We start from the raw sequence: 13,388 nt of genomic DNA on the forward strand, positions 1-13,388 counted from the left end.
CACATGCCACAACTAAGACCCTGTGCAGCCAAATAAATAAATAAATAAATATTTTTTTAAAAAAGAAAGAATATTTTTTCCTTTGTAGAGATGGAAATAAACAATTCCCCCCCTCCCTTTTTCTGGGAGCAATTCCAGAGATACCTAATGTTCCTAAATCCTTTATTTAACCCTTCGATATTTATGCAAATCGTTGTAAAGGCAAAGCAAGCCTCTAGCCAGCTTTCCAACCAGAAATGATTTTCTTAAGGACCTAGGAGCCATCTCTTTGAAATGTAAACATCAAGGAAGATAGTGTCCCTATCTCCCATACACCTGCAGAGATTAGCCTTGGCACCTTTCTCTGAGTTGTCCTTATCTGCTTGTCATAGAGGCAGAGAAGTTTTATTATTTCTTTGGATAAAGGCAACTAGCTAACACAAATGGCTACCTCAATTACCAGGTGAATTTGGAATGAATTATGAAAGAACATATAGCAAATGGTGCTGTCCTCTTATATGAGGACAAGTTACTGTTAATCTTAAGAAAATGATGTAAAGGACTGTGACTGCTTGGATGAATAGGGTGGAATATCTTTCTGTCTTTGTATTATCTCAGTGGATTCCTTACAATGCGCACTGTAATTGGCTTAATGCCTATTCAATAATAAAACTATTTTCTTTCTTTTCCACAATTTGTAAAGAGGATTCTCTGGGCTGATAAGATATTTTTAATTTTCCCAACACTGAGTTTCTTTCATTCTGTACTGCCAGTGTCTCCTTCCCTTTGCCACATTAATCACCTCTTATCCTTCTCAAAGTGAACATCTATAACAGCCTAGAATGTATGCTGAGTTTCTCATAGAAGAAAAATATCAGTATGTGACCTGCTAATGAACAACAAGAAGACAAATGCATGTCTCAAATGTGAAAAATTTTATTTACCCTTCCTATAGGAAAAGATAGATGACTTTCGCTGCAAGTTCCGAGAAGGCTTGTCTGGTTCATAGACACCATGCGTGATGAACATCTTATGTAAGTGTGGATTGATTCCATCAGGAACCATTCGTGGACTTCCTTGGTAAAAATGAAGGACCTGCCTATTACCTGAAATAGCTTTATAAATACTTCTTTTGTTACACTGACTTTGATTATAAGTCTGCAAAAACAAATAAACATCAAATCACATTATTTCTATAATAATCACCAAGCCACGACAAGCAGTTATTATATTAGTCTGAGTTTATTCTAAACAGTAAACTCTGATCCACTTAAATACTTGAAGAATGGAATATCTGTTGTCTTAAATTTGAAGCCTATTTAATTAACTCTTGATGAAAATCATTTCAAAATTCATTATTATAAAAGCTTAACTTAGTAACTATATTGTACAAAGGAAATCTGTCTTTTATTAATATCTTGCTATTTTTGATTAAGTCTGATGTTTATACATAAGTGTCAATTGCTTTTTAAAAAAATACTATTCTCTTATTTCAGCTTTTACTTCATCTCTCTACGTGTCAATTTTCTTTACTGTATACAACAAGAAAAGCACTAGTACTGCCCTTACAGGGTTGTTGACAGGATTTAAACAAAATAATGCATTTGAAACATTTGCAACACTGTCCAGCACAGAGTAGGTACTCACCAAATGTGGGCCATTATGACGACTTAACAGATAAGAAAACTAACACCTGATATCTAAACTAACAACTAACAACTCACTTAAGGCAACTCAACTTAAGTGAGTTGCCAAGGTAATACAATTAGTTAGAATCCAATTCCACTCAGTGATAATACATAGACTTTTAAAAGCTGCCAGACATTTCATTTATTGGAATCATTTTGTAGATAAACTGGATGTTACATAAGAATATGCTATAATCACATGAAAAGTATTGGGGGGAAAAATTCATTTTTCAGGATGATTTTTAAAGGGTTTATAAAACATTTTAAATCCATTTTTTAAAACTATCACAATTAATGAAAAAATCTTTAATGTAAAACTATTCACTTAGACACAGAAATAGTCCCACTCAGTTACAAAAGTTAGTTAACACTTTAGTGTACATACACAAAATAATATTATGTATTGATACAACATCGTATTTAGGAAGACCTGTTATCCAAGATTACAACAAAGTATGAATATCATTCAAGTCCCTTATCACTTAGAATAGGCATCAGCAAACTTTTCCATAAAGGGCCAGAAAGTAAATATTTTAGGCTTTGCAGGCTACCCATTATCCCTGGTGCATATTCTTGTCCGTTGGTTGGTTGGTTGATTGATTTAGGCAATTCTTTAAAATATAAATAAAACCATTCTCAGCTCACTGTAGTTAAAAAACATAAAAACAACTAAACACAAAAAGCAGGCCTTAGAAGCACAGGGAAATAGTAACACAAAGTAATACATATTGATTTTTGTATCTATGTGTCTCTAAAATAATACTGAAGTACAAAAATGTGTTTCTTTATATGTATAAAAATATTAAGACTGAATCCAGTCAAAAATTCTCCTAATTACAAGAAAAGAACAGGCAGAATCTAATACAAAGGAAAACAGAAATCAATCACAATTACCTACAGATTGTTTGGACTTTGAATGTTAACAGATTGATACTTGTCTTTAGGCTCTGTTTCTCAAATTTCAATTGTCAAATTACGTTTCCACATGTCTACTTACCCGTTCTTCTCGTCCTTCAGCAAGGATAACAACAATCCTGCCTTGACGTTTGCGGCCAGTTCTACCCATTCGTTGCACAAGACGAATTGGGCTCTTCTGGGCATCAAAACATATTATAAGATCAACTTCTCCTATATCCAAACCTTCTTCACCAACACAAGTAGAAACCAATGTATTGTAACCACCACTACGAAATTGTTTCACTACCTAAAATTAAAATGATTTAAAAATAACTAGATGCAAGTATAAGAGAGTTGTAGATCAAAGCATACTTTTTCCATTTGTCCCTGAAATGAGATTCAAAATCAGCACCCAAAGTACTATCGAATAGGAAAAGAAGCGGCAAATGGCAACATAAGCCAAAAGACATTCTGGTAAAATGCAAAGGGCAGTCCCAATTTCTTTACTTTAATAACGGTTATGATTCCAAAAGGTTTTGCTAACAATTTACACATGAATGAGAAACCACAGATACTATTTTTAGCATCACTAAAAGGGGTGTAAAGCAGATAAGTGGCCCAGAGCAATTACTGTTATTTATCATGTCCTAGACCTAAATTTATTGTTAGTAAATTTAACAATAATAGTACGTTTAATAATTAAACTATTGTTAAAGTAAGATTGTTTTATTACTTCTAGAATTCATATTTTAAATAGAAACAGAATCATGGACATAGAGAACAGACTGGTGGTTGCCAAGGGGGAGGGGGGTGGGGGAGGGATGGAGTGGGAGGTTGGGGTTAGCAGATGTAAGCTTTTATATGTAGAATGGATCAACAACAAGGTCCTACTGTACAGCACAGAGAACTATATTCAGTATCCTAGGATAAATCATAATGGAAAAGAATATATAAAAAAGGAATGCATATATATATAACTGAATCACCTTGCTGTACAGCAATTAACACAACATTGTAAATTAACTATACTTCAATAAAAAAATTTTTAATTAAAAAAATAGAATTCATGTTTTTCCTTTTATACTGTCATTCCAGTGAAGGGTAGCAGAATATGCCACTCCTATATGACTGTAGGAGTTTAAAACATGCTGCCCCAACCTATGCTGCTTTGGTATATTGATTATTTTGAGCTATAGGCACTCGAAAAACAGCAAATGCGGGGAGAGGCTTTCTCTGAACTCCCCTTATCTGTCTAAAAGCAGATCCTCCAGAAGGAACTCAATTGTCATAAATCCCCTCCCCAGGAGTTTCATCAACCAGGGAAAATTGACTCAACAAGACACTGAAAGTCCACACTACATCCAGACAAACTTTATCACAAACTATCATACCTCCCATCTTTTCTTTTAGGGCTCCATTCATCTTCCCTAAAAATCATTTACTCTCCCCTGTGCACCCCCCTTCTCTTTCCCCATAAGATGATATTTAAATCTGTATTCTAAGCCACTTCAGGGAGTTACTCATTTTTCCCTCAGTATCTCCTATGCATACATGAGGTATACATGTTAATAAGCTTCTGTTTTTCTCTTGTTAATCTTTTATTACAGAGGTCTCAGCTATGAACTCGTAAGGGTAGAGGAAAAATTTTTTTCTCCCCTTCACCAGGATTTCTCTCTGATCAAGTTAATGAAACTACATTAGCATGACAATGAGTTAATGAAAAAGTCAACAAATATTTTGAAAAGTGTCCTTAAGCCTTATAAACTTAGTTCTCAACTGCTCTGAGCCTCAGTTTCCTCATCTACATACACACACACACACACACACACACATATATACACACATCAATGTTGCAGGTTTATGGATGGTGGAATAGTAGTAGTGGTGGTAATTAAATAAGATCATGGTCAATAGATAGATAGAGAATAGAAACAAAAATTAAATGATGGTATTCCAGAGGAATCAGTCATACTTTTGACTAATACCTTTATAAATGCCTATTAAAATGTAAGAATGCCTGAACAAAATGGCTAGTATGAAGGACAGTTATCAGACCTCATATCTAAAAAGTAAATTTCAGGAGAAAATATTAGGGGAGTATACACAAAAAGGAAATATGAACTCTATCAAAGTATAGAAATAGGGCTTCCCTGGTGGCACAGTGGTTGAGAGTCCACCTGCCGATGCAGGGGACACAGGTTCGTGCCTCTCCGCAACGGGAGAGGCCACAACAGTGAGAGGCCCGCGTACCACAAAGAAAAAAAAAAAAAAAAAAAGTATAGAAATAGCTATGGACCCATGACAAAAGACCATAAAGTCGTTTCAAGCTCAAACATTCTACTATTCTATAAGTAATAATAATCATCAGCATTTAAACCTAGGTCTCTCTGACTCTAAAAAGCTATTATCTTAATCCTTAAGCTAGTTCTTTTGTTTAAAACAACCACTTTAAAAGTAGGATAATAAATATAAATTTATCATGTTAAATCCTCTTAGAAACCTTTCCAGTAACACTAGTCAAAGAGTTTTCCTTCAATATGGAAAAACAGAGTACAGGGAGAACCAGTGGTCATAATTAAAAGTTAAGAATAATTCATTTCCCTTTGTAATCTGTAATGACATTAAGCCAAGGAAAGACTGACCTAACATTACCTGTATGTAACTTAAAACAGATGTCCTTTTTGTCCTGATCAAAAAAAAGCCCAGAGCTAGAGTTGTAAAAAAAAAAATTCTTTAATATAAATAATTAATAGATTAATAAAGGATGTCAAAGTAGCAGGTACAAGCTAAATTGTTATTTATTTGCCTAGGATTGATATTAATTTCCCTAGAGTTTGAAAAATAAATATGAACCAGAAGTTGTTTAATCAAAGAAAGGAATAAGTGATTAAGTAATTTCCACCAGGACTTCTTATAATCTACCGATCCTACCATTTTTTTGCTGTTTACACTACACTCTAGCTTACAACCCACTCCCTTGCTTCTCTCTCCTCCAATATTCCTAACTAAACTGCAACACTGATTATATCCCACTTTCCACTGGGTCTGTATTTACACAGTTGAATGTGGATGAAGGAAAACACCAACCATGCTGACTGGTTACACTTTAAACTCGTAATATCTCACCTTGAGTGAGCCCTTAGTGCTATCTGAAAATAATCTTATATTTCCCTAATCCATTCACTCTCCCCATTCTCCTCCTCACTCCTCTCTCATCAAACTTCCAACATTTCCTCCCCATCCTCACTCTCAGTTGGTGACATGACAAAAACTGAGCAATCAAAAAAGACTTTCCGGGCTTCCCTGGTGGTGCAGTGGTTGAGAGTCCACCTGCCGATGCAGGGGACACAGGTTCGTGCCCCGGTCTGGGAAGATCCCACATGCCGCGGAGCGGCTGGGCCCGTGAGCCATGGCCGCTGAGCCTGCGCGTCCGGAGCCTGTGCTCTGCAACGGGAGAGGCCACAGCGGTGAGAGGCCCGCGTAACGCAAAAAAAAAAAAAAAAAGACTTTCCGCAAGGTATCACTGCCACATCTACATACCCACCTCTACCTGTGCCTGCATAGTTTACCTTCCCCTCCTATTGTTTTGGACAAACTATCCGTGTTCTTAACTGAGGTCACCCCCCATAGTTTTATACTAGATCCCATCCTTTTCCCTTAACTACTCAAAGATCATTCCAGCAATACTCTTCTCTCTGCTCTGTCATCAATTTTTCTTTCTCAACTGGTCATTCCTATCAGCATATAAGCATACTATTATGTATCTCAACATAAAACAAACAAACAAAAAACTACTTCCATCTCTGTGCTCCTTTTAGTAATAATCCTTGAAAGACTTGTATACTTGCTATCTCCAGCTCTTCTCAGTGGTGGCTTGTCCCACCATTCCACTGAAAATGTTCTTTTCAAGGTCATTTGTCTTCTCCTCTCTTATTCCAATAGTCAATTCCCAGTTATCATCTTATATGACCCACCAGCAGTATTTATACATTTAATCACTTCCTCCTCCAGGAGATACCACACTCTCCTGGTCTTTCTCCCATTTCACTAGCCACTTATTCTGATTCCCCAGGACTCAGTCTTTGGACATCTTCTATGTCTTCATTCAACCCAGTCTCATCTACATGATGATGATTCCCAAATATATATTTCCATGAACCCATGAAGTCAAGACATATATTCAATTGTTTACTTAACATCGCTACTTGATGTTTAAAACAGTGTAACTCAAAGTACAATCCATGAAGTATTTATTACTGGTGCCGGTATTGGTTCACAAACTGTCTACTACCAGCTGACAAGACTACAAAAACTTTGAGTAAGAGTTTAGAAACTTGACAGAGTATTCCCCATCTGTTGACTCTAAAAAAAAATTTAGATGTGAACTTTGTTTTTCATTAAGCTTATTTTTCTAGTAATTCATTTTTGTAGTAATGTTCAAAGGTATCTGTGATGTATTGAATGGAAATAAACTGGTCCTCCATCAGTTTTGACAGTTTGAAAACCACTAATCTCATAGGCATGCCAAAGTTAATTTGTCCAAAACCAAGCTAATATTCTCTACAAAACCTGCCTTTCCTGCAGTCTTATCCACCTTAGTTAATAGCCACTCTTTTCAGTTGCTCAGGCCAAAAACCTTGGAGTCAGCCTTCACACTCTTTTATCTCATATCCCACTCTAATTTGTCAATAAGTCCTGTCAGCTTGACCTTCAAAATATATCCAGAATCCAATCATTTCTCACAACCTGCTACCACCCTAGTCCAAGCCACCATCATCTTTAGCTTGAATTATTCTAATAAGTCTTCCAATTGGTCTTCCTATTTCCACCCTTAGCCCCTATAGTTTATTCTTAAGACAGCAGCCAGTGTGATTCTTTTAAAATATCAATCAGGACATGACCTTCCTCTGCTCCAAATTCTCCAAGGTCTTCTTCTCACTTTATTCAGAGTAAAAGCCAAAGTCATTAAAATGGAAATGTAAGGTCCTAAAGAATCTGGCCCCCAACTTCCTCTGTGACTTCATCACTTGTTTCTAGATAAATGAATAATTCAATTACAACTATCTGCTTGAAAGCTTATTTCAGAATAAAACTCCTGTTATGAAAGCAATTATGTATAGGAGTAATAAAAAGGATTATTACCCTGGCCTACATAAAAATATTATTGATAAAAGTGAATAAAAGACAAAGTGAATAAAATCTATAAGGTTTCTTACGATACCTGACAAACCCAGGAAATATGACTCTGGGTAATTATGAAGTTGGCCAGAGACCAGGTTGGGGACTATGGGTATTTCAAAATGCTTGACCTCCTAGGTAGAAATTCACTTCATTTTTCACACAGATATTACTAATCACTAACATGATTATTAACGTTAGTAATAATCATCCATTAGATGCCTGAACCCTTTAGAGTACTTATTAGACTCGAGATAGGGAAAAGTGTTACATTCAGACTCAGGAAAACCTCCTAGATTCTCTCCACCAGATCCAGTTTGCTTAAACAGACTCTTTTGAGTACAGTGGGGACTGGTATAAGATGTATTTAATAATAGGAGTCCTCATCTATTAATGTTGACAGAATCAAGAAAGGATCTTTCAAAATGAATTAGACATTAAAGACATACCTACTCAAGTGTAGACCTATAGCTAACCTGAAAAAACCTGTATACAGTTTATAAAAATCTATATATAGTCTAGGGCTTCCCTGGTGGCGCAGTGGTTGAGAGTCAGCCTGCCAATGCAGGGGACACGGGTTCGTGCCCCGGTCCGGGAAGATCCCACATGCAGCAGAGAGGCTAGGCCCGTGAGCCATGGCCGATGGGCCTGCGCGTCCGGAGCCTGTGCTCTGCAACGGGAGAGGCCACAACAGTGAGAGGCCCACGTACCGCAAAAAAAAATCTATAGTCTAAAATATCCCCCAAAACATCATAGCACTCAAAAATTTATGATGAATATTCAGAGCATACAGCTACCTTAAATACCACCATGGTTTCCTCTGACCATATTTTTAAGTTAAGATTTTTAGATAACAGAAAAAAGTGTAAGCTTATTATTTGTTTGGAATAAATAACTAAAGTGACTTAAGATAAATAAATAGTAAACACTTCTTGAAGGCTCTACAGTACGATTTCACTTAATGCTTACAATAGCTCTACAGGGTATGTTTACAGATAAGGAAAACTGAGGCACAGGAAGTAAAGAAACTTATAAGTGGAAGAACCAGGATTCCAACCTACATAATATGAATCCAGAGCCTTTCTGCTTAACCATTATACTTTTTAAAAAATTTTCAAAATCCAAAAAAACCCACTTTTTTTGGTCTTTCAAAATATGCCTAGTTTTATTTATACATTTACTACAAAATTATCTTTAAGATGTAGCCAACTGACCAGTGAGTTAAAACAAAAAAAGGCGTAAGTGCAAAGCTAATCAATTTTATTTTTATATTCATCATTTCCAAAAATAATTACCTCCAGTTGCTCCTTCTGGGTAAAACCCTTCATGCTTTTCCCTGAGGCATGGCCAACAAAAGTCATTACTCTAATAATTGGCTGATGCTGTAAAAGCATTTCTGCAATTTCTTGAACACTATCTCGAAATGAAGAGAAGATCATAACTCTGGTCTCGTCACATTTCTTGTCAGATGTCTTTTGAGCTATATAATAAAAATACTTTAATTACAACTTTTATAGAAGCATTTAGATGAGAACTAATTCAAAAGACAAACCTGAAACTATATACTAGTGAGTGACAATTCTTTCAAAAAAATAATTTAAGCATCTTAAATCTTTGCTGGTTTTCCTCCTACCTTTTCTAGTAATCTTAATAAAACTGGCTCCTTATCTCTCATTGGCTGTCATAAAATAAAAACCTAAACCAAATAAAAATTACCTTTTGACCAGTCCTTCAATTCATGCATGACGCCTGTTATTCCCCTTTACCTTCTAAATCAGAAGCACAGGACTGCAGAGCTCTCACTGATTTTGTATATCTTCCCTTTCCTTTCTGCTCACTAAAGGCACTGTCTTAATCCAGGCCATGGTATTCTGTCTCCAAATTATTGATATGTTCAAATTCTCCAAGGAAACTGCAGAATATACCCAACAGTCAATCACAAAGCTGCTCCCAGTGTCTCTGTGCTTGGGAGGAGTAGAATGCATAAATAAAAACATGATTTTGAGGCTGGACCACTTAGTCTCTGGGTGATATGTGACCATGGTAGTCATTTAGTCTCTTTAAACTTTAGTTTCTTAATATCTAAAATGGATTGAGGTGATGATTAAATGAAACAGTAAATATAAAGTATGTAGACTTGCATATAGCAATTGGTTAATAATTGCAAGTTGTGTGGAGTTTTTTGTTATTTGCTTTCTTTTGTTTTTTAACCTTGCATGGGTCTTTGACAATCCTTCTTTCTTAAACATGATTTATATTATGTTAATCATCATGTGTGTGCCAGAGACTACACTAAGCATTTTATATTATGAACTCATTTAGTCTTCATAACAACCTTATGAATTAAATGACTTAATAAAGTTAATGTATAATACATAAGGAAAAAGAAGCAGCTGCTGTTGCAAGGAAAATTATTCCAGATAAACCTCCTTTGAATCAGCATAGCATCAAGACTCTACATCTGACCAACTGCAGATCAATAGCTACTTTCAGTGCAAAGCCTACCTCCTTCAACAGGCCGCAGCCTGCCTTTCTATCTTCATTCCATTAAAGCTGCTCTACCAAAGTCATCAATAACTCTATATTGCCAAACTCAGTGGATGCTTTTTAGTTCATCTGACCACACCTCTCAGTAGTATTTAACACAATCCACTCCTTCCTACTGAAATAGTCTCTTCCCTCAGCATCTCTGATAATTCACTTGTCTGGTTTCTTTCTCAATCTTCTTTGTGGCATTTTCCCCTCTGAACTCTAAATGTTGGTATTCTGCAGGACTAATTCCCGGCCCTCTGTCCCTAAACTGTACTGCTGGTGATATGACCACATTCATTCTTGAAACTTTTAATATTGTCTTTATGCTGATAACTCTAAAATTTATTTATATATATGTAAATAGATAAAAATATCCCAGACTATTCTTCTGAGACCCAGATTCACTTATCCAATGCCTACACATCTCAACTTAGATGTCTCAAAAGCATCCTAATACATTTGCTCTTTCTTCACCATGTTGTTAGTTTTCTCTTTGTTCATACAGTCATCTGCAAACACACACACACACACACACACACACACACACACACATAATCCTAATGATTTTTTTTCTCATACTCTATGTCCAATCCATCAATAAACGCTGTTGGCTCCAACTTCAAAATATATCTAGAATCTATAACCACTTCTCAGAACCACCTTGCTGCTTGGTACTACTATCTTAGTATAAACTATCATCATCTGTTATCATCTTAGACTATTACAATAGCCTCCTAATTGGCCAACATCTACGAGAGTGATATTTTAAAAATATAAGTCAGATCACGTCACTCTGCTGCTCCGAATGCCTCTGTAATAGTTTCACAAATCACAAGCATACACAGAATAAAATCCAAAGTCCTGACATGGCCTACAAACCCTACATGACCTGGCCCCTGGCTGTCTCTCCAACCTCTGCCTACACCACTCATCCTCATTACACTACTCCAGCCAAATTGGTTTGTTTACTGATCCTTAATCTTACCAAGCACCCTACTGCCTTAGGGCCTTTGAATCTGCTATTCTCTCTGCCAGGAATGATCCTCCTACAGAAATCCACAAGGCTTGCTCCCTTACTTCCATCAGGTAACAGCTCAAACATCACCCTACAAAGAGGTCTGCTCTAAAACTATATATAAAATAGCCTCCTTCATGACTCTCTATTTTCTCACCTAGCTTACTTTTCCCTATCATTATATTATACATTGTTTTATTATCTGCTTCCCTTATACTGCCCCAGGTTGACTTTTCTTTTTCACATAATACCCTATTCTTAACATTTCCACCATTCCCCTGGTGCCTACGCTCCCAAAATTTCTCAGAGCTTTTTTATATTCATTATCCAGAATAATTAAAAGCTCATCTTCTCCATAAGAAATGTTAGCACAATCTAATGAGTCAGAGTTTTAGCTTTCTCAATAACTTTGCCTTGCCTTGAGTCTATTAAATACGACCTACCATTCCACGACTTGAAGTGTTCAACTACAATTTCTTCTAATTTCTTTAATTTTGGATGACTATAGCAGAACTTTTTATCTTCATCTCCTGTAAAAAAACAAAACACAAAAAATTTTTCTGTATTTTTCCATATTCGATTACATTAATGTATTTTAATTACCCTTTCAAATGGATTCATTAAAACTTATTTCTTTTTATTTTAACAGTAAGTAGCATCTGGGTAGCACACAAACCTTACTGTAAAATAAACTGAATTTTTATGAAAATTTCATTCTGAGAAAGACTCCAAATGAGAATCAGCAGCAAAGAGAAGGGAAAAATTCACATTTAGTTAAGCTATAAATTAGTTTTTGGTAGTTCTGAGAATTTTCACTACCAGTAACAACTACTACTAACTTCTATTATATATTTAAAGTTTATGAACTGCTTGAATATATATTTATCCTAAGTTGAAGAATAAGATCTTTTAGCATTTAACAGGTCTATTGCTACAGAAGTATAAGTAGATATAAATAGACATGTGGATCAATGGAGCATAATTTTAAAATTAACCTTGATAAAGAGGAAACAATACAAAAATTTAAAAGAACAACCAGACCTTTTTTGATAGCAGAAATGCCACTTGCTGAAGTACCACGTGTATGTGCAAACATGCACTCTAGATGATTATAGAGTTTCATGAAGTCCTCATTTCGGCTAAGTTCTTTTTTTGCCCGAGTCATTCCTTCAGAAATTAAGAAAATATTTTTCCAATAAATTTAATAGCAAAACTAATCAAATGTATCATTTATTTAAAAAAAATTAAACTATAGCAATGAATGCAAGTTTTTCAAATTTAAAAATAAAAACCAGCAACTTTTTCCAGTTCCACATTCACATATGTATTAATGAATGGCTTCTTTTCTTCCAGCAATTTATCAAAAGCAAAGAAACATGGGCTGGCACCTTGATCTTGGACTTCCCAGCCTCCAGAACTGTGAGAAATACATGTCCACAGTTTAAGAAAAAAAAGAAGAAGAAGAAGAAGAAAAAGAAAGGAAGGAAGGAGGGAAGGAAGGAAGGAAGAAAAAAGAAAGAAAGAAAGAATTTGTTACATAACTATTTCACTGCTTTTTATTTTATTTATTTATTTATTAAGCTGTGCTGGGTCTTACTTGCAGCATGTGGGATCTAGTTCCCTGACCAGGGATCAAACCCGGGCCCCCTGCATTGGGGAGGACCACCAAGGAAATCCACTGGACACACAAGGAAGTCCCCTTCACTGCTTTTTAAAATAAAGCACCTTAAGTAATCCAAACGGCTCAATACATATCGTTAACCAAAATAATACACGTCAGCACTTTTAAAAATAATTTCATATAATTTACCTTTAGTTCCATCCATAATTCCACAAAGGAAGAAATATAATGATCTCATTCCCATTTGCTGCAATAATTCATAACCATGATATAAACTAATACAAATAGCAAATTCTCCCTCGATTATGCCTTGTTGCAGTCCCTAGAAAAAACAAGCATGTATCAAATTTACCCAGAGAAAGAAATGAAGATACATGTTCCATGCAGAACTTATTGGTTCTACTGAATGTCCTAAGATGTTGCTATGGAAAGGTGTCAATGTACTTTCCATATACAATCTGCCCCTTTATTTAATTCA

General features: G+C 35.5%; 1 protein-coding gene across 4 annotated transcripts in view; it reads right to left on the reverse strand.

Moving 5' to 3' along the window:
• FANCM (FA complementation group M) overlaps positions 1-13,388 on the reverse strand; it is a 56,509-nt gene that overhangs the window by 30,239 nt on the left and 12,882 nt on the right. For all 4 annotated transcript variants that reach the window (XM_067736940.1, XM_067736919.1, XM_067736929.1 and 1 more), the window contains 6 exons: positions 13,100-13,232; positions 12,331-12,456; positions 11,733-11,819; positions 9,038-9,222; positions 2,665-2,871; positions 924-1,137 (listed from right to left, as the gene is read on the reverse strand). In XM_067736940.1, the coding sequence (XP_067593041.1) occupies positions 924-1,137; positions 2,665-2,871; positions 9,038-9,222; positions 11,733-11,819; positions 12,331-12,456; positions 13,100-13,232 (952 nt within the window). The remainder of the gene's footprint in view (positions 1-923; positions 1,138-2,664; positions 2,872-9,037; positions 9,223-11,732; positions 11,820-12,330; positions 12,457-13,099; positions 13,233-13,388) is intronic.

The sequence above is a fragment of the Pseudorca crassidens genome, chromosome 1 (assembly GCF_039906515.1).
Source record: "Pseudorca crassidens isolate mPseCra1 chromosome 1, mPseCra1.hap1, whole genome shotgun sequence".
NCBI classification, from domain to species: Eukaryota; Metazoa; Chordata; class Mammalia; order Artiodactyla; family Delphinidae; genus Pseudorca; species Pseudorca crassidens.